Source organism: Chinchilla lanigera, unplaced genomic scaffold, assembly GCF_000276665.1.
Source record: "Chinchilla lanigera isolate Chin_1 unplaced genomic scaffold, ChiLan1.0 scaffold00013, whole genome shotgun sequence".
Classification (NCBI taxonomy): Eukaryota; Metazoa; Chordata; class Mammalia; order Rodentia; family Chinchillidae; genus Chinchilla; species Chinchilla lanigera.
In genome coordinates this window covers 23,396,141-23,421,386 of record NW_004955414.1, presented here as the reverse complement: position 1 = coordinate 23,421,386, position 25,246 = coordinate 23,396,141, and the positions used below count along the sequence as shown (strand labels likewise).

The 25,246-nt window shown below is 47.8% G+C and overlaps 1 protein-coding gene across 13 annotated transcripts in view; it reads right to left on the bottom strand.

Annotated features, from left to right (window-relative positions):
- Window positions 1-2,582: 2,582 nt before the first annotated feature.
- Ppfibp2 (PTPRF interacting protein, binding protein 2 (liprin beta 2)) overlaps window positions 2,583-25,246 on the bottom strand; it is a 149,755-nt gene continuing 127,091 nt past the window's right edge. For 9 of the 13 annotated variants that reach the window (XM_013511943.1, XM_013511946.1, XM_005380195.2 and 6 more), the window contains 15 exons: window positions 24,316-24,373; window positions 23,284-23,325; window positions 19,162-19,300; window positions 17,992-18,024; window positions 17,428-17,569; window positions 16,648-16,776; window positions 11,147-11,297; window positions 10,777-10,888; window positions 10,459-10,547; window positions 9,886-10,008; window positions 8,680-8,805; window positions 7,798-7,986; window positions 6,523-6,699; window positions 4,149-4,214; window positions 2,583-3,050 (listed from right to left, as the gene is read on the bottom strand). In XM_013511943.1, coding sequence (XP_013367397.1) covers window positions 2,979-3,050; window positions 4,149-4,214; window positions 6,523-6,699; window positions 7,798-7,986; window positions 8,680-8,805; window positions 9,886-10,008; window positions 10,459-10,547; window positions 10,777-10,888; window positions 11,147-11,297; window positions 16,648-16,776; window positions 17,428-17,569; window positions 17,992-18,024; window positions 19,162-19,300; window positions 23,284-23,325; window positions 24,316-24,373 — 1,648 coding nt within the window. In that variant the 3' untranslated portion in view covers window positions 2,583-2,978. Of the gene's footprint in view, window positions 3,051-4,148; window positions 4,215-5,973; window positions 6,700-7,797; window positions 7,987-8,679; window positions 8,806-9,885; window positions 10,009-10,458; window positions 10,548-10,776; window positions 10,889-11,146; window positions 11,298-16,647; window positions 16,777-17,427; window positions 17,570-17,991; window positions 18,025-19,161; window positions 19,301-23,283; window positions 23,326-24,315; window positions 24,374-25,246 lie in introns of those variants that run through there. The other 4 variants (XM_013511944.1, XM_005380196.2, XM_013511945.1 and 1 more) reach the window with 3 other exon arrangements.

Here is a 25,246-nt window from a genome sequence, read left to right as displayed (position 1 = left end):
CAGCTCAGGACGTGTGGCTCTGTGCGGCCCTGCTGCAGGTCAGGAGCCCATGCTGCTGTGCTTACAGTCAGATTCTGTGTAATGGCGGCCGTTCAGAATGGCCACACAACCGCCACGGGCCCCTCCTGAGGCCCTCTCCAGAGGGCTCTGCTTTCAAGGCCAGACCTGCAAGAGTCCTCAGGCACCCTCCATGCGTAGCCTTCCTTCCTTCTTTTGTGGGACCCCTCTACACAGGAAGGCTTAGGTGGCTCTAGGGACTCCTTCCAGACTCCCCTTGAACTGTGCACAGCGAGGGTAGCACAGCGTGCTTTTCTTTCCCAGCATCCTCCTGGTTCCATCCTGGCATTAGGCTAGGTTAGCAGTGGTTACATTCAGAAACTTCTCAATCTGACGTACAGCTCCCAGAAGCTCTGTCTTAAATCCTATCACTCAACTCAAGTGATACAAGGGACCACTGTCACCATTTTCAGGGCCGGGACAAAACGTTGCTATTCTCTTACCTTCGTGGATATGGGCATTACTGCAGGATTTCATGTAATTCTCCGAACAGACCAGAGATCCTGTTTAGGATTCTGTCCTTGGCGTTATAGATGAGGAGACAAACTCAGAGACTAAGTGTTCTGAAGTCATTCAGCCACTGGGTGGCAGAGCTGGTTTTAAATTCCAAGTTACTCATTTCCCCTTTCCACAAGAACTGGCGTGACAGCAGCAGTGTTGGAACTTGGTGCCACTTCCTCGTTACTCTGTGTGTGTGTGTGTGTGTGTGTGTGTGTGTGTGTGTGTGTCCCTGCTGAGGGTCAGGAGTCCATGTCTGCTGTGCTTAATAGTTGGCATCTATGTAGAGGCAGGGGGAAAGGGTAGGATGAACCTGCGTGTCTGTCTGTGTGGGTGTGAGGAACAGCCGGGGGACAAGAGCGGAGAAGAGAGGCATGAGCTCTGCAGCACAGCTAGGCCTTGCTGTCTTGCCCGCAAGTGGCCGACGAGGGTCTCACAGGTCTGCGGTGTGGGGCAGGGAGGGATGGTGTGGCCAGCTTGCACGTACCCACCTGTTCATCACATCCTCAAGGAAATCCCTGCTCTGCTGGGCACTGCACAATAAGCAAGATCCTGCCCTCAGATACTTTACAAACACGCAGATCTGATCATGTGTTTCACCTACTTTCCACCTTTAACTGCTTTTGTTCTGGTCTCCACCCCAGCCACTTCCTGCCCCTGGGATATATTCAAGGTGCCGGGTTTGTAAGGTCTTTCTTGACTGGATGCCTGACCATGTCAGAGTTTTCCTTCCCTGAGCCTCCCACTGTGACTTTAGCCTGTACCCTAGTAGTTCTCAAGAGAGACGAATTTGCCTTTTAGGGAGTATTTGACAAAGGCTGGGGTCATTCAGTTGTCACAACTAGAGGAGGGGTGCTCCTCGCATCTGGAGCGTAGACATCAATGACGCTGGTCAGCAAGACTTTTTTTTTTTGTCTTTGTGAGAAAGGGTCTCACTCTGCAGTTCAGGCTGGCCTTGAGCTCACCTTGTAGCCCAGGCTGGTCTCGAACTCCCAAAGATCCTCCTGCCTCAGCCTCCCAAGTGCTGGGATTACAGGCGTGTGCCACCATGCCTGGCTAAACAAAACCTGGATCAAGAAGCAGCTGGAGAGCCAGGAGTTGGGGTTATTTCTGTCTGTACAGACCACAGCCTATAGCAGCCGCTCAGTGGGTTTGTGCTACTGGAGAATATATGGTAGGCAAACGTATCAATTCAAGGCTTGCTTACAGCATTGCCTCCGGGGAAAACTGCACAGTGGGACAGAGTGGAACTCCAGTCAGAAAAGGAGTGAAGCCTCCCTGAGAGACATGGAAGAGGTGGTGCCTGCGCTGGGCCATAATAGGCAGGATTTGGCCTCACGAAGGAGACTGGGAGAAAAATGGTGGCACAGGGACGGAGGGGCCGGAGCCAAGGCCTGGAGGGAGCAAAGGCCAAACGTTGGGCTCAAAAAAGGCTGAGGACAGTGAAGGGCCCGGATGACCATCTGCGGAAATTCTGTAACTGAGTTCTGAGCAGAATGGTGCCAGGCACGACATGATTAAAACCTGCTTTGGGAAGCGCGCCGTGGGAGCAGGGAGGAGAACGGAGGGGACCAGCTGGAAGGGAGCGGGACCAAAGAAGAGACCAGCTTCGGTAATCAGGTGAGACCAGGCTGGAACTAGAGCAGCCATGCAGTGGGAGGAAAGGGGCACGCTGGGGACTCGGCGGCGCCTCTTTCCCAGGTGGGAGACAGCAGAAAGGGAGGCTTGATAGGACAATGGCAAGTTGCCGCGGCAACACGTTGTTTAGTGTCCAAGGGCCTTCCACCAGGAGGCGCTGTGTGATCAGACTGAGGCGAAGCATGCGCGTGTGTTGGGGATTCTGCTGAGACTGCAGGACCCAGCCGGTCGCTGCTGCACGTAAGGGTAGGAGGAGGACACTTTCACTGCTCTCACCCTATATCCTCTCACCTCAAATACACGTTCCTGTGAAGACGTCTCTGAGAGACTCCCGATTATCTCACCCACCACAATCGCTACGGAACATCAGAACACAGTTCCAGAACATGTTTTTTTTTTTTCCAGCAGCGGTTTTGTGCACTAACAGCTCTTCCCCTTTGGTGTAAGAGCCTCCTGGCTGTCATCAGGGACAGCATGAGCCTCGGAGCTTGTGTGCTGGTCTCTCATTGCTCTCCCCGCAGAAGTGCTCTGCAGTCCTCGTATAAAAGTACAAAAGGGAGAAAGCCGCGGTGCAGAGCACAGCACGGCTACAAACACCGCGGGACCCGGGGCCGCCTCCCGGACGCCCGCGCCACTCTCTGCTTTGCTCCAGACGGCACCCGCGGCCGAGGAGGTGCCCCGCCGGCCCCATCTGCAGTCGGGCTCTGCGGTGGCTGTGTGCCCGGTCCCCTCTGAGGCAAGGGCAGGCCCCACGTGCCTCTCTGGGCTCTCGGCCACAGAGGGTGTCATCTCCAGTCGTCAGAGTCGGGGGCAGTCGGGAGAGAGTCGCTCAGCAGCTGGTCCTGGCTCAGCAGGGTCTGAAAGGACACAGCCAAAGGGGCAGTTTAACAGCGTCTGGGGCCAGGCTGCCCCGCCAGCCACAGGGGAAGCAGGGGGCACCGGGCATGGTCTGAGTCTGACCTTGGTGCCCTGCATGCAGGTTCCTGGTGTCTCAGAGACCCTAAGCCCTGGGTCAGAATAAATAGCACTGGTCATCTTAGAGGCAATCTTGCTTTTTGAAAAAGGCACCAAACGCCTTAGTTCATAGGGAGGGCAAGGTTGGGCAGAGACCTTTCAGTGTGTAGGCCAACAAAAGGAACGCTGCATTAAAGTGATCCCGCGAAGATGCATGGGAGCTCTGACCCTCAGACACAGTCTTCTAAATGTGCCCTGAGAGATCATGAAGCAAAGGGCGGTGACGGGGCCTCAGTGCCAGGAGACACCACAGCTGCTAGATTCAGGATGGAAGTAAAGGGCCCTGGGACGTACAAATCTCAAAGACGAGCCCGCTCTGTGGCTGGCCTTTCACTGCCAGCTCTAATCAATCCATGAGCCTCGCAGGGGAGATTTTATTCATCATGCTCCAAAGATAACAAAGCCAAGGTTCAGAGAGGGAATGACACACCCAAAGTGCCTAAGCCAGTAAAAGGCACAGCCGAAAGCTGAACCAGGTCTGCCACTCTGCAAAGCGGCTCCTCTTCTCCTGAGAGCAAGCTATCTCCTGTGGTCTGGTTTGCCTTTTGGGACATGGCAGGATACAGCCAGATTGCCTGTGATGGCTGTGATGTCAGAGGCGTGGCATGGGAAATGCAGGAGTCTTGGGGACAGGGAAGGCCAGGACAGAGACAAAGATGGGGCTTTGATCTATCTAGAGTCTCCTGGTTTCCTCACCAGCTCAGACTGGGAAAAGGACCCGAGATCTAGGATGCTCTGGCAGGTTTTGATTTAAGGCCTGCAACCTAGCAAGAGGCCAAGGAAGGCCCTTGGGCTGCTTTCTGCCTCCAGGCTGGACTCAGGCTCTGAGGCCGGCACCCAGCACCATCCTTTACTTTCCCCTGACCTTGGCCACCACCACACCAGGCTTTCTGGGCCTCCCTGGCACCAGTCCTACTGTGAGGAGAGCGTCAGAGTCCTACCGTAAGACGGTGAATATCTTGGGAGAGGAGCCCTATCTGGGTCACAGTGCCTTCCGAAGGTGCCATCTGAAAAATGGGCAGCAGCTTTGTCAGCACATATGAGCACAGCTTGTAATTTGCAGACAGCATGCAAACCATGTCCTGCTCAGGCCTGGCTTCTCCAGCGCATGCTTCCCTGGAGGGACAGTTAGTGAACGTGCCAGGCCTGAGGAGTGACAGGTGTCGGGGCACATGTTGCTTCTGTCCCTGAGGAAAGGCGTCCAGTGTCCCACACTGCATGCACATGGTCTCCTGAGGTCTCACTTGGCACTGACATTCAGGATACAAGAAGCAGGACAGAGGAAGAGCCAGTCAGAAGCTGTTTTTCGATACGTTTAGTGTTCCAGCTACCTCCCAGGAGCAAATGGCAGCAGGGATGAATGCTTGCAGGATGCTGGGCAGAATCACAGCTCCCAGGCACCAGCCCCAGGCAGTGATGCTCCAGTACCGCAGGCATCCTGGGGAAGATGCTGATAGAGCTGGGGCCTCCTCACTACTCAAGGCCCCCTTCCCTGCCCTCCTCCACAGGTAACCCTGCTTCTTCTTTCTTCTGCATTTAGATGCTGTGGATTTGGAAGGTGTCCAGTGTAACTCTGTTTTACAGGTGGAAAAACAGAGGCCCATAGAAAGGAACGGGACTTGCCTGAGGATGTCCTGGAAGTTAGTGGCAAAACAATTCCATGCAGGGCTGGAAAACAGGCGCATGCAGTCTCTCATCGGGACACGATAAGAAATGACAAATAAAGCCCGGCCTGACCGGCTGTACACTGCCACAGTCAGGTGGCAGCCTTGGGGATCACCTGCGTTCTGTGGCCCTGGGTCCCAGGACCACACAGCGCTGCTGGCTGGGGAGCTTGTGCCCACTGCTCTCAGCAGCTAGACTTCAGGGAAAGTGGAGGCCAGAGGGAACAGGCCATGCCTCAGGCTGCTGATGTTCAACAACTCTCAGCATCACCTCCATCTGGGACAGAATCAGCCTCTGCGAGGTCTTGGCCTTGCCCTGCTGTCAGATGGTTGGGGCACTGCTGTTATTCTTCTGCAGATGAGGCCCATGGGACCCTAGGGAGCCAAAAGCGGCCCCGGGGCGACCTGAAATGACTGGCACGGGCGTCTCTCTCAGTGTCCAGCCAGACAGGGTCCATCTGGAGGGCTCATTATCAGCCACTCAGCCTCTGAATCAAGAGGCAAGATCTTTATTTTTTTATTTTTTTATTTTTTTTTGGTTTTTCTCCGGTACCAGGAACCGAACTCACGACCTTGCGCTTGCCAGGCAGGCACTTTGTCGCTGAGCTAAATCCCCAGCCCCAAGAGGCAAGATCTTTAAAAAAAATTTTTTTAAGAAGGCAGATCTGTTCCAGCCCTGCCCGCACAGAAGGCCCAGCCCCACAGCAGTTACCAGAAGCTGGCAAAACATGCAAAGGAACAGTCTTGCCAGCACGGCTGCCCCGTGCCCCACCCATGTGAGGGGCTCCTGCTGCTGACACGGAAACCAGCTTCGGGGTCTGCGTGACTGAGGTGGACTACAGTCAGGACGTGCGTGTGGCCCAGGTTCCCTTCTGCTTCACAGTGAGAGGCAAGGCCTGAGGTAGCAAGGCCAAAGGCCTCCTATTAAGGACGCCAGGAAAGGCGCTGGTCCCTCCTTGCCCATCCCCCTTGCTGAATCCCGAGTGTGTCCGGCCGAGGACTGGGCACACTGCCGCAGGCACCTACACTGCAGTCAGTGGGACGCCGCCTCCGGCTGTGCCCGGCTCCCTTCCTCCAGCAAGATTAAAGATGGGTTACACTGTTTGCTTTCTACATAAATATTATTTTATTACCAGAAAGAAATGACCACCTCTGTAGTAAGGCACACCCCAACGATACTGTCACCGTGGCAGAAATCCCTGCTGCGTCCCCTCAGCCAAGACACTGTGGCCCATAGGCCTAAGGCACTGGAACCTTTTCCTCAGCTGGAGCTCCGGGTGGAGCCTAAGAGCTGAGCCTCTTGGGCTCGTCCAGAGTCTCTGGACCTGTGTCCAAGTCCATGTGCTGGAGATGGACAGTAAGAATTACTGAACAATGGAAGAGCCTCTTTAAGTGTCTTTCCTCCTGGGTCCACCTCTGACAACAGTGCCCGGGGCCAGGGCCCTTTGCAGAGGCCTAACTCCAGGTCCCGGCCGCCAGCAGGGTGTGAAGAGAGGCTGGGCCCAGGAGCACAGAGTCGCTGCACTGCTCTGTGAGCCATGCACAGGCACAGGGGGTGAGGTGCGGTTACATGGTGACACACGTGGTGCTGCTGTGAGCGCTCAGGCATACGAGAAGCCAGGTGACAAGGGCATCAGCTAATCTGTCCCACCTGGTCCAGCCCATCCAGTTCAGGGGTATCAAGAGGACTGAGGCCCCGGTAACCACTGTAGACCCTTTGACTGTCACCGACGGCATCATTTGGTTCCATTGGGCAAATGTAGTCTGTCGACTCATCAAATTTCTTTTTTCTCATGTTTCCAAAATGTGAAAATCCTAGTTTCCTAGGCTAAAACACAGAAAATACAGAATTACGGGAAGATGATTAGCAAGCCAGAGGACACATATGACTGACAGAATATTTAAGAGCAGACCAGGAAGAAAGGAATAAGACAAGCTACCAGAAAACTGAACCAAACAGAGCTCATGGAGCAGTTTCTATGCCAAGGAAGGGTCAACTGACGAGTGATCTTGAACAAGAAGACCTGCTCCTAAGGCTGCCTGAAACTCTGTCCTGCTGCTCCGTCAGCAACTTTCCTAGTTTCCCAGATGGCCAGGGATCCTAACGCACGCCACAGGCTACGGAATGCACCTGAGGCCGAGCACTGAGGATATGCCTCATCCCAGCTGCGGATTCCACATGGTGGGGCACCACCCAGCACTCCAGAACCACACTGGGCAGCCCTGGGCTGGTCTTCCTCTTGGCCCGGCACTGTTTCTCCTGGACGCCCCCAAATGCACTTGCTGTCCTGCTCCCCCAGGGAAGGAGGTCTATGTGTGAGTCCCTGGGGACAGGGTCAGCCTGGAATCCTGCGGTCTGGGATGGCCATCGTCTGAGGATAGTGCTGCTCAGGCAGGTCTTTATGGGATTCAGGGACCCCCAGGGAGTGGTGCTGGTGCGTGGATGACCTCAGGACCTCGGGAGAGCTGCACGCTGGCCACCTCACAGAACAAGGGAAGGAGGCACACCCGCCAAGCGGTATACACCCTGTGCTAGCCGGGCAGCTCTGACTAAGCCCCACGGTGCTGCGGCATGTGGATGGACCTAATCAAAGGGAACCCAGACCCAGACTTATCTATTTTGCCAGATGAGTAATCCCAGCACTGGGGTGCAGGACAAGCTCCCAGCTGTCCGAGCATAGATACTTCCTGCACATGGTTTCCGGGTCCACAAACCTGCACTCCCTTCCTTGACACGAGATAAATTAGGAAACAGCCTAACAAAGACGAATAACCCTAGGACCAAACTCCCCTGCGGAAGCTGATTGTGCCTCCTCCCCCACACTGCATACTCTAGTGCGGCTCTGGGCACTGAAGCAGCAACTGTGTAACGTAAGGGCTGGGAGGCAGCACCTCTGCACCACACAGAACGGGTCTGAAGACTCACCCGGACTTTGGCTGTGGTGGTCAGTGGGGTGTAAGCTGGTGAGGCCATTTTATCTCGCTTTTCTTGTTCGGCCTCAGGACCAATCAGGGCACTGAATTTGGTGGTCAGGTGGCGCCGGAGAAGTGTCTTCTGTGGCGGGATATTGAGGAGCATAGCCAAGGTGTCCCCAGTGAAGCGCGGCTCCAGGATCTAAGAAGAAACCAGACAAACCTAGCCAGGGGTGCCCACAGATGGCACAAGGTGGGGGGCAACGAGAAATGAACTTCTTGGGCCTGAGCGGCTCCAGGGCAAGTGTGGAAGCTCCACCCCTTGTTCCATATCCCACTCCCCTCTCCTTCCCAGGCTCGAGGAGAGGCCTGGCTCTGAGGAGACATTAGCACATTTGTTGACTGCCACCTCATCTTCACAGACCGGCAGAGAAGCAAGATCTCTCTGATAAATCTAGATGACATCCAAGCTGCCGCCTCCACATTTCCCCTGTGGCTTTGCCACTTGACAGATCTGAGCGGTGACAAGGACCATATCATGGCAAGCAGGAAATTACATTTGATGGCTGCCCCCTCACTTCCCCAGTCTGCATGCTCCTCTAGGGACAGGTGGAGCTGCCTTTTTCAGCACTGACCCTCGTGCAAACCCCCATCCCACAATCCTCTGGGTCTGAAGCTGAGGAAGTCCTTCCAGAGGCCATCTTGTATTCTTGAGGTGTATTAATTCTCAGTCACAAATTACCAAAACAATTTCTCTGAGGCTTCAAATTATACATGAAATTCAGGTGAAGTACCTTATTTTTTCACTAGAATTTGTATTTGTTCCTTAGGAAATTAGTTGCTGAACAAACCAACGTGTACCGTGGCAGGTGGCCTAGTCCAGAAAGTCACTCACAATAAGACCACCATGGACGCCACTCCCTCGAAGGTTGGGTGCATACTCTGCCAGGTCCACGGATCGCAGCCACTCCATCACCCTGTGGTTGGACCACTGCACAACTTCTGAAGGAGAAAGGTTACTCTGTGAGAGAAGGAGAGTGAGAACGTTAGACTTCATTGAAGTCAGCACCTACAATCCTACCCAGATCCCTCACCACAAGAGAAGATCCTTATGCAGAGGGACCCAAGCCATCTAGACCACCTGCCTGAGAGCCTTCCCGGTCCCAAGAAATAGAGCTCTCACTGAATCTTGCAGGGCCTTTCACACAGAGATATCTGAATCCATATTCTTGTTACACTAACTTTCAGCCTAATTTAAGGGGAAATAAATGAAGGTATATAGTTTTTTATTTAGGGATTCAACAGAATTTTGAGTTATGAGCCAAGTATTTATGGAAAAGAAATCTGCCTGGTATGGCCAAACATTTTAGTAGAGCACAAAGAAAGATCTCACACGGCATCGCGATCTTCAAAATGCTCCCTTCTGTGCCTGATACAAGAAAAGTATGCAAAACATATCTGTTGAAGAGCAGAGACTAAGAGATGGAGGACAGAGGTATGAGTTGCTCAATCTGTCTGGAAGTAGAGTTAGAAGAGGAGGTAGAATGTGACGGACAACCCCTCAGTACAGGACCCATTAATTACTCCGAGGTCGATGGAGCATTATCAGGAACTTTCCCAGGACTTGGTTGCTGTGTTTGCCTGCATTATTTCTTCTCTAGCAAGACTTGCTCTGAATTCTGTGTGCCTGGGCTGGAAGTTTGTTAATTTTGTATCTACCAGCAGGGAAGCCTGTTCTGAAATATCTGGTTCCTCATGGGCTCCTTTACCTCCCCTGGCTCTTCTCTGCCTGCTCTGACACCATCTTTCCATTTTGTCTTTCCCTTCTTCTCTCTTTCGTCCCACCTTCTCATCTCCTATGATGACTTTGTTTCCACTGCCCTCTTGCCCATACTATTTGTCTCCCTAAGCGAAGGTGGGAGATTAGAAGTTTAGTGGTTACCATGGGCCAAAAGTTCAGGCAACAGGGGTACCAGAATCCCAAGCATGATAATCTGAAATGCAGCTATTTTGTGATGTTGTCGGTCTTACTTTCTCATAAGCAACACTTCAGGACACTGGCTTGGGGCAGGACACCTGCATGGCTGCCCTCCCACCTTACCTCATCAGCCGGCCGCCGATGCAGGCAGTGAGGATTGAACTTATTGACATGCAGCACATGAATGGCACATTTGATGCTGAGATGATGCAGTTGGCTGGTGACTTTTAAGAAGAGCAGATCATTCTGGAAGAGAAAAATTTTGGCTGAGGAACCAGAGCTTCCAAAGTGACAAAAGATCACAGAGGTTCTTCCCCAAACAGACAAATCTTTCATATGTCAGAAAGCTGGACACAGACACACCAACAGATTCCCTTTTGTGACAACTGACATATTTTAAGGCTTTAAGAGTCTGAGGGGCTGGGCATGGTGGCACACGCCTGTAATCCCAGCACTTGGGAAGCTAAGGCAGGAGGATTGCCACGAGTTCGAGACCAGCCTGAGCTACAAAGTGAGCTCAAGGCCAGCCTTGCATAGCGAGACCGTCCCTCAAAAAGACCAAAAACAAACCAAAACAAAAAAACCAACACAAAAGACTCTGAGGGAGGAGGTGGAGCCAAGTTTAAAACAACCACCACAGGCACATCTGAGCTGAACACTCGCAGCAACTGAAATATCGAAAGGGAAAGTCCTCACCACAGTTAGGTATTGAAGCATTCGTCCATCAACTCTGGATTCGTGAAATTGGTCTTTGTATTGGGGTAAGCCAATATCGTCAAGCCACCCTACAGATACAGAAAAAATAGGTATGTTAGGGTTCATGAGAATAGGAGAATGTGGATGCCAAAAACACCCCCCCAGCAAATTAGATTTTGGGTTCCGCTTTTATTCCCCAAAAGGTTTAGTAACCCGTTTGCCTTTCAGAAGTAGACATCTATTTTTGAGGCACACATTCAATAGAGAAATTCTTTCCACCTTTAGAAATGTACTTAATCCATGTATGTCTGTTCTTACTTGTCACCCAAATATGGTCTAGCAGTGCAGACTTCTCCTCCTGCTTGGTGTTGATGGCTTTTACTGCTAAAACCAGCTTCTTCCTATGGAGAGGGTGCTTAATTCCTAGCTCCTAAAATTAAAAGATGAAGACAAGATGTGAAATTCTGGCAGGCAGTTTGGTCCTCAGAGGATGCCATGTCAGGGTGGAGATGCTCTGAGAGGGTGGGAACGGATCCCTTGGATACCAACCCGCAGCTACAGCGGAAATCTCAGCCTTTCCTTCCATCTTATATTGGGGTGGGGGGGTTCACCTCTCCCTCCATACAATGGTCCCATGCACTGGTCTAGGGAGAAATGGCAGCCTCTTTATCGCATGCCTAGCCCTTACCTTTTCCATGTCTTGAGGTGTAGCTGTCAGTAATGTATGGCCAGATGTCACCCACTGCCTGGCAAAGATCACGTACTGAGCCAGGCCAAAGTCCTCGAGCCATGCACACACACGCTCTGTGTTCCACTGGGCAAAAGGCGCATTGGCGTCACTGGAAAGCAAAGAAACAGCGTATTCCTGTCAGTGGAGAGCCTGGGGTTTTGCACATAATAAAGCCTCCCATAAAAGGAACTTTTAACAAACAACCTAGATGATCATGGATGCAGGTGAATGAAATTTCACAGCAACCCACTCAAGTGAAGTAGACTCTACAGTTTCCTTGATAGCATGGTCTGAGTTCCAATCCAGCTACTTACAGCACAGGGCAGCCTACAGAATCCTAGGAAACTGCTTACTCACCGTATGACCAGCCACATACTGGTGGGCGTGGCCCATTAAAATGAACATCCACAGTGAAATCATTTTGTCCACAAGATTCAACTCCCATTTTAGGAAAATACTTAGAAAACTAGGAAGAGATAGTCAATTCTCTAACATAAAAAACAAAAGCAAAACAAAATAAAACCCAAACCAAAAATCTTCTAACCAACAACAGCCAATACCTATTTATTAACAAAATACTAGGGGCATTCACATTAAAATCAAGATAAAGACAATATATATTTTTATCAACACATATTAATGACAGTAGTCTGAGAGTTGTGTGCAGAAAAAGAAGTGATAAAAATAAAAGAAATATAGCTATTAGGAAGGTGGAAACAAAAGAAAACAATTATTTTTAGATGTTATGACTGCCACCCAGAAAACCCCGGAAAGCTTAGTAAGGTGGCTGGTAATATAATATACATACATGCATATGCATGTGATATGTATCTAACTTGTAAAAGTCAACATATACTATTCATGCACAAATCCGAATGCTTTCCACCCATAGCAGCCAAAATTACAAATTGTCAGGGAATTGCCTTAACAAGGCATGGCTGAGCCCTGTGAGACCGTATATGGGGATCGGGGTAGAGTGGGGTGATACAGTAGCTATAAAACTCAACTGAGCAACATAAGAAAAGACATAAATAAATGAAGAATTAGATCATGTTTCTAGACAGGAAGACTAGGTATTAAGAGCCATCCATTCTTAAAGACATCAATTTTTCATTTAAAGTGTGAATATTCTGGCACTCTAAGCACCCCAATGGAATCTTTGTGGGGACAGACAAAGCAACTTTATAGTCATTTCTAAAAATAAATGGGAATTTATGGAATACAGAAGAGCAGGTGTTCAAACGATTCTTTTCCCAAAAAATGCAGTAGTCTCTTGGTATCCACGAGGGACTGCTTTCAGGAGCCGAAGATGCTCAAGTCCCTTGTACAAAATGGAATAGTATTTACATTTAGCCTACACACATCCTCCCATGCACCATCATCTCTAGATTATGTATACACTACCTAACACAAAAAAATTACAAATTTAACAAAACAAACAAAAAAACCCGCTATAGTTCTTTTTTACCCTCATCTTTTGAGTGCATATCCACTGACTTCTTTGTCTGTTCACAGATGATCAGTCTTTCTTCTAGGACAAGTGTCAATATTTTTTTTTTTAAATTAGAATTTTTAAAAAGTTGTGGCTTCACAATTTAGAATTGGTATTGCCGTGCATGCTTTTAGAATCATCGTTTAAAATTTAGGGAAATCTCTATCCAAAGTGTCTTTTATACAGTGAGTGGTAAAACTACACAGCATTAACTTTTCTTGTGCTGTGGCTAATCTTTAACATTTTTGGAGCTGACAATATCCATGAATCAGTGTGTTACCTACATCCTTGTGGTGGCAGCGTGAGTTTTATGTTATCTTTGTTGAGGTTGGTATATCAGGGAAAATTAGCAAGAAATTGTATGAATAACAATCTAGGAACCTACTCACTGCTTCTGTTTGAAATTTATCTTTTTGCTCTTACAGCTTTTGATGTGATCTGGCACTTTTGTTTTCCTTTATAATTTATTTCTTAATGTGAAAATAATTTCTCTCAATGTCCATCTCCTCAGTTTTATTTCACATTTGATTAGGTTTTTTATTTCATTCATTTTTTCATTTCTGGAAATTGGAAGGAGATTAATATTTTATATATCCGTAAAGCATTTCAATTCTAAAGGGAGAAATAAAGTGTTTTCAGAATAATAGTTTGAAAACCTCTGACCTTTCAAACCACTCTGGAGTTCCGGCCCTCATCTCAGCAGTCTTCTCACTGATGGTTTTGTGTGCGTGTGCACATGCTCACGTGCCCACACACACACACACACACACACACACACACACACACACATATGCACATGCATACCCCCCACATACACACACACACCCCAGACCTGTGTTGTTCCACAGCGTCGGACCGCGTACCCCCTCAGCTCCTCTCAGAGCCAGGAGCTCTCACTCCCTCTGTGGACTACGGCTAAATGTGCTCCGGAAGTTACTGGGCTATGACAGAGAGCGTATCTTTCCACTTGTTTTACTGACACATTCTAAACACCTTTCCAAATTGCAGTTAAAATGATGCAACTGTGATTATCAGATATGTGATTATCAGATATGATGCTCCCATGGTGGAGGAGAGTACAGGGTACACCTGTAATTGCATACACTTTATTAGCAAGTACAGTCCTGATAGGAGAGAGTTTCTGTTTTGACAGGGTATTCAACAGAACCAAAACTACTGCTTGGGATTTTGCAGATCTGAAGACGAGAAGAATTTCCACAGGCTAGTTTCTGGTTTCGCTCATCTCAAATATGGTTTTGCTCCCTACTGCCACACTTCTGCATGCAGTGCTGGAGGACATATTCATACTGAGGTAGGACCTCTGATTTGCATCTCTGTACCAGCGTGCAGGGCAACTTGGCAAGTGAGAAGTAAAAGTAATTATGGAAGCCACTGCTACGCTATGATAGCGAGTTAACTAAACCTAGCTAAGTGAAATATGAAGTGACTGCAAGTCACACACACATATCCTACTAAGCCCAAACTAGTTGGATGCTCAGTTGAACTACCCCTTAGTCAGTTCCCCCAAAGCCCCATGGCTACTCCACTATCATTTGATGTAAGGGAAAGCGTAGATCAAGGGAAAACTAGAGAAAAAGATTCAGCAGTCTTCAAACTGGCTGTGTTTAAATTACTTAGGAAAATTTTCCATACGCTTGACACTGTCAACACGTCGATCAGCAGCTCCTCTCTGGACACTAGAAGGGGCCCATACAAGTAAAGGCCTAGAAGCTTCCTTACATCTGTGAGTAATCTGATTCTGCCCATTAATGTGGGGGAAAGACTTTAGAATGGAGTCTGAGGTGGGGAAGTGATCTGATTAGAAACCCTTCATAAAACTACAGTCCTGAAGGACAATATACTCAACAGATCCATTCAGAAAAACCCTCCACAAAGATGAGACCCAGCGTGGAGCTCTAGAATCTGTCTGCCTTAAACAAGACACTTTATTTCTATTTTCTTGAAACACACACACACACACACACACACACACACACACTAACCTCATATATTAAAATAAATCTGATTATTTAAATATAGTTTTTAAAAAAATCATAGAAATTTTAAAAACAAAGTAATGAAAGAAAATGCAAAGGAAAACTTAATGAAGATTATATGTAAATATAAAAATTCTACATATCAAATATGCCAATCAAAAATAAAATTCTGCCATATGCCTAAAAATGTCCTGTCACAATGATCAGACACAGTTTAATATTTTAACATATGGAGAGCAGACAGAAGACTATAAGAAAGACACTAATCATTAAATAAAATTGGCAAGAAATGTAGACAACACACAAAGAAGAATTAGAATGATTATCATGCAAAATAGCAATAAAAATGTAATGTTTTGGAAGTCTACAGAAGTACAAAAATTTGGGGGCTGGGGATTTAGCTCAGCGGCACAGCGCCTGCCTGGCAAGCGCAAGGTTGTGAGTTCAATTCCCAGTACCGGGTAAAGAGCTGGGGAAAAAAAAAAAAAGAAGTATAAAAATTATCAACACTTAATGCTGACAAGGATGTGGGGGTAATAAGACTCCCTGTACAGCAGTGCTGACTCATATATAAACCAGTACAATTTTACCTGGAGGGGGGGGGGTGGATAATAAGAATCATTTTTCCATAATCTGAGAGAGATTTCTACCAAATGTTATTGTCAAATACCAATTTTTAAAAAATTGATCAGACAAAAAGGGATAAGGGCTGGAGGCTTTCAGTAACAAATTACTTTTCCTATGAGCATATTAGTGACAACATTTTTAAAAAGGTTTTGCCTTAAACATCTACAAACTGTAAACATCAGGGGGCATTAGCATATAATTACACGAAATTCCTGCTTGAGGGTAATGACAGCCTTTCTTTTCCACCAGCATGTTCATTTTGTCACCACAGGCACAGCTGAGATAAACACTGCCATCACGTCAAGACCTCTTCATTCTTATTCCCTTTATCAACCATTGTTATGGTTAACAAAACACAGAAACATTCCGGACAAAGCAGCCCTGTGCTGGAATTGCAATTTTTTCCTTTGGCAGAGAACTTCCTTGACCTTGGTTACCCTACACCCTAAAGTGACTAGCAGAATATAAGTGGGCTCCCTCACCATGCAGTCCTGTTCCAGGAAAATGCCAAAGGGCCTCAGAAAAGTTCTTAGACCCTGACCCAGCAATTCCCCTTCTAGTGTCAATCCTTAAAGAAACAGCCATAATTGGAACCAAGATGAACCATTCAAGTTTACTGTAGCTTTATTTTTTCATCTCAGGAAAACCAGATACATCAGTAATGTCTGAATTAGGATAATACCTAAGTAAATTAGAATATCTAATTATGGAATACAATAGGTAAGCCATCATTGGTCCTGAATCGGTCTCTGACTTCTCAGATCATGTCCTTAGATTCCCTAAGCTCCCGACATTTACTGAGAATTCACATTTGTGGCTAGAGGCACCAATGCCTAGGGTCCTAGGGGGATATGCACAGGAGGTCTTTACATTCTCATATTTCTTTTCAAGATCCCAGAGTATAAAATAGTTGTAGGGACACCCATAAAAGCACAGATGGATCTGGAAAATTTCTGTGTCTCAAACATGAGGAGGATTTGGCAAAACCTTGAAATCTAAGGGCGGCAGGCCAGGCAGGGAAATATATCACCCATGTGCAAAGTAAACAAAGGCTGCCTTCCACGGGAGATGAGGTTTGTGAACAAAGCACTGAGAGTGGGTTATGGATGTACAGAGGCCCTTCCAGCTCAGCCACCTCCAGCTTCAGGGAGCCCTCGCTTTCTCTGACGTAAGCACCGGTGAGCATGGTAAGTGTCCGCCAGTATCAACCGGGGAAGTTGTGAAGCTCTGCACTAAAGGCTCCTGCGATCCGTCTCTGCAGGGTCTGAGATGTTCAATCCTTATCCCCACCTTGGCCAGGATTTCACACAGCAATTTTATAGACAGACTCCAGGGAGCCTTACCATTTCTGTCCCTTGGAGTCCCTGGTTCTTGACAACCTTGGCCCTGCAGTTGCCCGGAGCCCACCTCGTCGAAACTCGGCCATCCCTGGTGCATCAGTGTTGAAATTTCCTGATTGGGTTCTTCGGATCCTGTGTGGAGAGCAATCCAAGGACACTGTCAGAGGCAGCCTGAGGGCCCAGAGGCAGTGCACCCCCCTTTCCAACCAAAGGAGACCCAAGGCTCTGGAGATCAAAGATCATAGAGCAAGGAACACAACCTGTGACAGTTCCTTCACCAGTCTTCAGCCTCAATTCTAAGCTTCCTCTGGGCTTTGGTCTACTCCCCGTGGGGTTCAAAGGAGATTCAGAGGAGGTTCTAGCTGCTGTCTCATTTCAGACTGGCTCACTTGGGCCAGCAATTACTCAACTGTCTTCAAAGGTTTCTCAAGATACAGATTAGAGGTCTAAGAAGGAAGAAACCAGTCTCACCTATGTCTTTTCAAATAAGCTGCAGAGAATTGTGGGATGGATAGATGCCTAGAATGGGTGACACGGTAGGCAACTGGCTATACTTAGTGAGTGTGTGTCAACCTTCTTCTCTTGGCCCTGAAAAACAACTCCAGTTCTTCTCTGAACATGACTGCCCTGTTTTTATAGCTCTCTCAATGTCTGGTGAACCAGGGGCTTACACAGACTCTTTGCTACGCCAAGAAGAGAATTAACTTGAACCAATATGATCCTGAGTGTCACCAACCTACTTTCCCCCAAGCAGTATGATTATAATCATCATTACCAACTTACTTTCCCCAGAATTTCTTGATGCCTTTGGGGCTCCGTTTACCATCCGGTGTCAGGGGAGACTGGGGGGTGGACTCAGTACCCGAGGAGGTGGATGAGATGTCGTTGGTCATGGCAGTATCTTCCCAACCACTTTCTGTGTCTCCTGAGGTTGAAAGGATGAAATGATGCTTGAGGGGAGTAATAAGCGTGCTGTGGAACCCTCCTCTCCAAGCTAGGACCATCCTTCTGTGGCAGTCCTGGAGCTCCGCCCTTGGCACAGACTGCCACACCAAAATCCCGGAGACCAGTGGGGTTCAGGCACATTCCAGGCTCTCTTGGTAAGGCATTAGTAAGCTTAACACTTCAAATCTGGCTAAGCTTATGTCTTCAAATTCTAAGAGTTTGCATTCCAAGTATTTGTGGGTTATTCAATAAGGAGCTTGCTCTCTTCCCTCAGCAGTGGATGTGGGAATTCAGGCAAGAAGGGGAGCACGGCTGAGAACTTGGGCGGGGGAGGTGTTAGGGTAGGGGAACGGGAAACAAAAGCATTCTCACTCCCCACCTCACCTGGAACAGGTACAGTACCTAACACGGGGGCACTGACACTCCGGCCATGATCTCCAGCCAACCAAGAAGCAGAGAAGCCACATGAAGGAACAAGAGAGGCCAAAGTCCAGCCCAACAGAGTTACAGGAAGCAAAGATGTAAACAAAAGAGCATTATCAAATGAGAGAAAAACTCAAACAGAAAGAAAAGTAATTCCAAGAGGAGTGGTAGGGAAAATGGTAATTGAGCCATGCCCACAGCATCAGAGAACTGAGAAAAAGCCTCACAGGAGGGGCCAAATGCTTCCGGTGTGCTTCCAGGGAGACTTAGGTGTCCACGCGTGGAGTGGGGGCAGGGGGCAACAAGGCTGAACAGAGGGCTGCACACACAGCTCTCATGTGCCAGGGCTCACTCAGACCAGAATGACCTGAAGCTGCTGAGAGTCCAGGCTGAGTACCATTGGACACACATTTAAGGGCCCATCTCAGCTGCTGCCCCCAGCACAGCTGGCCTTCATGAGCTGACTCACAGGCTGGCTCACAGAGCAGCAGGGAGAGGAGTCAAGGGTAGCAAGAATGCTACCAGAAGCACAGCGTTCCCTCCTTGGTCCAAATGAATCTGCTGCCACTTTTGGGGAAAGATGGTTTATCTTGAGGAAATGCAGCAAAGACTGCACGGTTCCAGGTCCCACCCTCCGAAAGGATACCTCTGGACTGATATCCTTGTCCCTTGGCCACTGCCACCATTTGCCTAAAGTGCTCTTGCTTGAAGAGCCCAGACTATCACCCTAATGGCAACAAAAAGGCTACAGAGAAGGCGGAGACAGACGAGGGGAGATCAGATGGCAGAGGAAGAGTGAGGGATGGGTAAGGTGGAAGGGATGTCTAGGACGGAAAAGAGGAATGAACAGAAAGGACAAACAGGTTGAAAAGAGAAATGGAAGACGGTGAGAAAATGGGGTAACTACAGCTGGACAAAACAGGGCACATACATAGCCCGTTTTTTTGAGACCCTTAAGTGCTGAGCTTAGGTGTTAGGAAACACCTTGCCTGGCCTGTTCTGTGTGGTACAACCTTTAAAAATGGGACTACTGTGGGGTACAACTCGCTCCAGGACTCCTGATCGCCACCACTCTCAGTTGTGGGCTGCAGTGGTGGAGGCGGGTATCTGATTCAGTGAGACTAGAAGTGTCAGAGGTGAGACACTCACTCAGCCTTAGCAGGTTGCTCCCTGAGGGGTCAGGCTGGGAGGCGGGAGGAGGAGATTTGGCAGCTTCTCCGTTGGGCGTGGCTCCTGAAAGCTTCCCAGGTAATGTAGGATATTTCTGCTCCACCAGGAAAGAGCTGTCCTATTGGAAAGAGAGACAGAGAGATGCTGAATTAACCCTCAGACTCAAACTCAAACTCAAACTTCATCAGGGAATCTTTTCCTGGATTTCCTGGAACAATATCATCAACAGTTTCCTGTTCTTCTGCAATCATTTTTCACTTATCCTGAATCAAAGACTGCGTCAGGGAAGGAGACCAGAGTTCTAAGAAAGGAAGAAACCTATCCACAGAGTGAGGCAGGGACAGAGTAAAGCCCAAATGGAGGGCTGAGTGTAATTGCTTCTGAGCAGGAGGCAGAAAAATAGAGATATCTTGCAAAGGGGGGCCTGTGCCATATGGCCTAGTGTTCAGAGGCTCATTGAATTAATAGCCACAAATTGCTTCTTGCCAGAATTTGCTATCTAGAGCCTTATCTCATACCTGTATGTTTGAATGCACACACGCACACACACTCACACACACACACACACACTCCCGAGAGAAGGCTGAGGTCAGTCTGGGCTGGGTTTCCCTGTTATCCTAGACTTCCTTTAGTGGTTAGTACCAAGGCGCTTTGGCTAAGTAGGACCCTTCACATACACCAGGCCAGGGCAAAGCTCTGCAAGAGCTTGGCCAAGTACACAAATTATGTGGATCTTGACTAAGAGAAACCCATGCTATAAGAAGACAGAGTTTAAATTTGAAGCAACAAAAGAAAAAGTCTGAGCCAGATGTGGTGGTGCATGCCTATAATCCTAGCATTGTGGGAGGCTGAGGCAGGAGATTCTTGAGTTTAAGGCCTTAAGTTTAAAAGAAGGTGAAAGATTTATGCGATCGGAAGAGAAACCAGAGTATAAGGCCTTAAGTTTAAGTTTAAGGTCTTAAATCTTAAGTTGAAGATTCTTGAGTTTGGGCGTTAGAGGCTAGCCTGGAACACATCAAGACCCTGTCTCAATCAACCAATCAATCAATCAAGTCCACACTGTGATAACAGTTCTTTTGAAAAGCACCATGTTAAGGCAAAGCAAAAAGGTGCACACACACCTGGGGAAGAGGACAACAGGAAATGGCCACGCGCCAACACAGAGCTCCCTTAGGAACTGTGTGAAATACCACTTCAGTGCAACAGGCTCCGTGCTTGGGCCCTGGCCATATAAAGTGTCCCAAAGAAACAGGTTGATTAAACAAGAAAGAAGAACAGAATTTGTGTGGTTGAAAAAAGGATATAATGACTCATATATCTGCAAACCCGAGGGAAACAAAGTGGAATCTATTGTGAGAGTGAGAGAAAAAAAAAAAAGGCGAGAGAAACCGAAGTAAATATCACTGAGGGAATCAACTGTAGATCATTTGATTGGGCCCAGAAGAAAAGTAACATGAAAGACAAAATAGATTTTGAGACTGGCAAGTCAGAACAAGGAGAGGCTGCTGTGATGGGGACATCTGAAGCTTCTTCATTTAGCTAAAAGTCAAGTGATCGATTCATCTCCAAATTCACTTTGCTTATAAATGCATGTGCTAGGAACTGTCCAATATTCAGCTCATTTACTGAATGAACATTGACCATAATCCCCTCAAAACAGATTCAGAAAGAAGAGATCTTGGGAGAGGAAACTAAATTCTTTATTCCGAAAACACTGGCCAGTGAGGAGAAATAATTAGAGCCCTGACAGACTAAGACCATGAGATTTTCAAGTTTGTGATTATCTGTGAGATAGAAGGTAGACGAGATCAGACACGTAGGCAAGATCAACAGTTCCCCAGGGCTGCTTCATACAGTGGCTGCTTCACCCTCACCTGGAGCACTGCAAAAAAAAAATATGCATTACCCGCTGCCTTCCCAGCCCTGTGAGTCAGCCCCTGTGGAGCACACCCCAGGAGTCTGTATTTTTAACTAGTGTCTGAGATTATTCTGATACACAGTCAGCCCCAGGAACCCCGGACTGTGGGAAAGTAGTACTCAAAAGGCTTAAAGAACTGCAGGGAATGACGCCAGTTCCGTATCACACATGTAATATGGGATGGCAAAAGGCCCTCAAAACAGGTTTTGGCAGTGTTACCACAAACACCTCCAGGCCAGGTGAAGACAGCACAGGCAATGCTCTTCTCTTTCACCTTTCAGAACCTCTGCTTTGTACTTTTTAGACACCATAGTGGTAACAAGTCCCGCTTCTGGTTTACTGTGAAACACTAAGCACAGGGCGAGCACACAGTGGACAGCAGCCAAACAGAAGCACCGAAGATATCACGCTGAGTTCTAGAGTGACCGCAATCGACAACAGCAGCCCCTAGACTAAGGAAGGCATGTGTCAGATAGCATCTCAAAATCACATTCAAGTGTGGCCTGGGCACAACTTAAAAATCCTTTGAGAAACTTTTGCTTTTCAGGCTGGTGATTCATGAACAAGAGTAAGTGTTCACTCCAGAGAACAGAGCATTTGGAAAGAGCTGGAGGAACTTCATCCTCGAGCTGTCAGAAGTAGGGAAGATTGACTCAAAGCACAGCAGAGCCAGGCCAGAGGATGCAATTCTGGGGAAGGTCAGAAGACATGGCTAATATTCAGAGCTGGAAAGTCATACAAGGAGGTCTACCATGTAACAAGTTCACTCACAGAATGGGCCCCCTGAAGCAAGGCCCAGGTTAGAGGGTGCTGATACAGAAAGATTACTGCGCCTGCGAATGGTCCCGGGAGTATAGTCCAGTGTGTGTGTGTGTGTGTGTGTTTAAAGAGGCAGCCATATTGAACTGAGTTGCAAAACATTATTGATTGTGGTCAAAGCTACATTAGAATCAAACTTTTAATCCAGAATATTTATATTTTCTCTTCATTAAGAAATCCCACATCGCTCATATTTCTTGGTAATCAAATCCATGTCTCCAAGTTTGAGCCCATGAGTGAACTGTGTTTCCAAAGCAGCAGACAGACACCTAGACGTGTGCCTAGAAACATCTGCGAGGGGCCCCTGGGAGGCTGAAGGGGGAAGGGGTGTCTTCTGGGCAGTAGATGTCACAGTCTCCACACCAAGGCTTTTGCCGAGGGATCACAGGGACTGTAGACCCCAGGATCAAGGGACCATGTATCCAAAGCACAGAGACAGTGGATTAGGCAGACTTTTTTTTTGGTTTTTCTCTGGTACTGGGAACCGAACTCACGACCTTGTGCTTGCCAGACAGGCGCTTTTGCCGCTGAGCTAAATCTCCAGCCCTAGGCCGACTTTTGCTCTACAGTTCAGGTGGCGCAAGGAATGGCTGCCTAATTGTAACACCAACTGCTATAAATGTGAAAGTGCAGAGAAGTCCCTTTGCTAGAGGCAGAGGTGCAGACAAGATCTTCCTTTCATACTGTTTGAAGGGCAGAGATGTCCCATTTTGTCCTACTGGTGTAAATATATAAAAAGCAACCCTCTCAAGCAAAGCCCATGTGGGAAAAGCAGAAGACACAGAGGCCCATGCCCAACACATTTCCCATACAATGCTACACATGGTGGCTGGGTGTGGCTGAAGTCATGCAAATCACACAAAGCTTCAGTTCATTATCGGTTTACATTTGTGCACTGATCTGGAGACTTCATCTTCCACAACAGACTTCCTAGGAGAAAATCAGCTCCAATGGAATTTTTATAACATAACTTGCTCATTAATGGGAGACCCGGTGTCCTCCTGTGTTTGTTAACTGTGACACATCAACATACAAAGGATAAACACTGTCACACTCTTCTGGGTGCTAAGACCACTCTATCTCCCTTCTCAGCAATTAAATCTAGATTACCTTGTTAAGGATTAATTTCTCCAAGTCTATAACATGGGGTGACAATAACAAATCCTATCCCACAAGCAATGTCGGTAAAAGCCATACATATGAGAGCACATAAAGATATAATGGGGAAAAGAACTTTACTTTTCTTATTGCCCTCCTACTCTTTATGGTTAACATATTTTATGGCTCCAGAGCTATGACTTGCTATAACACTCTAGCAAACAGTCCCACCACAGATAGGTGATAGAGACATGAAGTTAACGTACCTTGGGTTCTGTAACAGGAGAGAGCTGGTTCCCATTGACACACTAGGGAATGACAAAGATTTTGATTGTGTGGAGAAAAAGAGACCTGTGTTAGTCACAAACAAAAATTCAGGACTACCTGTCTGCTTACATCTGAAAGGGGCACACGGACAGACACACACACACACACACACACACACACAAACACCTTCATCTCAAGTATCACTATCCATGGGAACTAATATAGGTCTCTGTCCAACACCGGACAGACGTCTTGAGTAGCTGCTAATTACCTGACCGGGGAACACAAAGCACATGGCCTTGGAAGCAAAGCACGGCTCCAGCATTTATGGATCTCCACTACCACTAGGGACGTGGGCACTCTGCTGGAGTCCAGGAAATGATACACAGCACAGGCTTGCTGGAGGCTCTATCAGGACAGGAGTCCTTGTTCTCTGGTAAGTTCAAGAGCCTGTGATCCTTGTCCAGTATAGGGTCCACCCACATGGTCAAGAGCTATCCTCAAGTAAAGGGCCACAAAGCCCTCTTCATAGCTTTTCTAGATGGTTTTTAAAAAGCTGCCTCTCAGTCTTCTCAGTTACTCCAGATCTGACTCTTGGGATTGTGTCCTTTATCCACATTACTTCATTCAAAATTTCTACAATGATGCCTAGTGCCCTGGGAAGATGGGGCCAATAGCCAGGTATCGGATCAACCTTCCCTGGTTTGATCTGATGCATGGCTCTGACTGTCCTTCTCCTGCTCCCCCACCATTTTCCAAAACCTGCCAGTATGCACCAGACTTTAACAAATCTTTGCCCACCACAACCACATGCTTATCAACTCCAGCCGGCTTTTTCTGACTGGTCCTGTCGCAAGACTGCCTTGGGCCAACCTGTCTGTTTTTTCTAAAAATATTCATGTAATTCTGCCTCCCCAGCAACTATATAGGTTTCTCTCCAAGGCAAGGACCAGGATTCACCTGCATACCCTCGCACTGTGATGGGCCCAGACAAGTATCTCAGTAATCTTGGTGGTAGACTGATGACTGACCTTATCCACGGATCCACTTCTCAAGTCTTCTAGACTACAGGAGAGCTTTTTCTGAGCTCTAGACAAACACAAAACAAAGAGATAGTTACCAGAGAAGGCGGTACACGGTATCAACATACAGAGGACATTCCTTGTGCTAAATCAGTGGTCTGTCTTGAGCTTTCAGTAAAGTAAAGGTCAGGGCATTTAAAAAAACCCTCCCTCTTACAGTAGCCAATAGATAAGACAGACCGGCCCACCTTGGGAAGTAGCCTGGTCCAACAGTATGTTGGTGAGGGCTTTAGATCCCAGTGAAAAGTCCTAGGCATTGCTCAAAAAGCTGGAGTACACTTAATTTTGTTACACCGATGGAAAGTGGCTGCCATGTGCTGACACGAAGACCAATGTCTGCAGAGTCAAAGGACAGGCAAAGCACAGATGCTGGCTTGTCTGTGAGGCTAAGATTGAGCAAAGAGAAAGAAGTTGGTGCCCACTCAGAGTGGAGATAAAAATATCAGCCGGCCACAAATCCAAAGCATCACCTGCTTGGGTCCTCCAGCCCGATGCCCTGGCTCTGCACACACTGAGCAATCCGATCAGAGAAATGCTGTTTGCACAGGGGCTACTTTGCAGATACAGGACCAAAAGGGAAAGAAGAGGCAGTGCCGCCAGTGGTCTCAAGGGTAACCTGGCTAAGTTTTTTTGGCAACCATATTTCTTAGTGTATAGAAATAAATCAGCATTTGTTTATATATTAGTCTCTTGTAAGTCTGGTCAGTATGAGTTCCTCATTGTTGATTTCCCAAATGCATTATAAATTAATTTCTTCTGCAAAAGTTATGACTGGCCAATCAGCCTGTCAGATATTGCTATTCTTCTACGGGAAACAACTGTTCCCCATAGAACAACTGCCCCAGGAGAACAACTGTTCTTCAGAAACTGGGCTCTGACA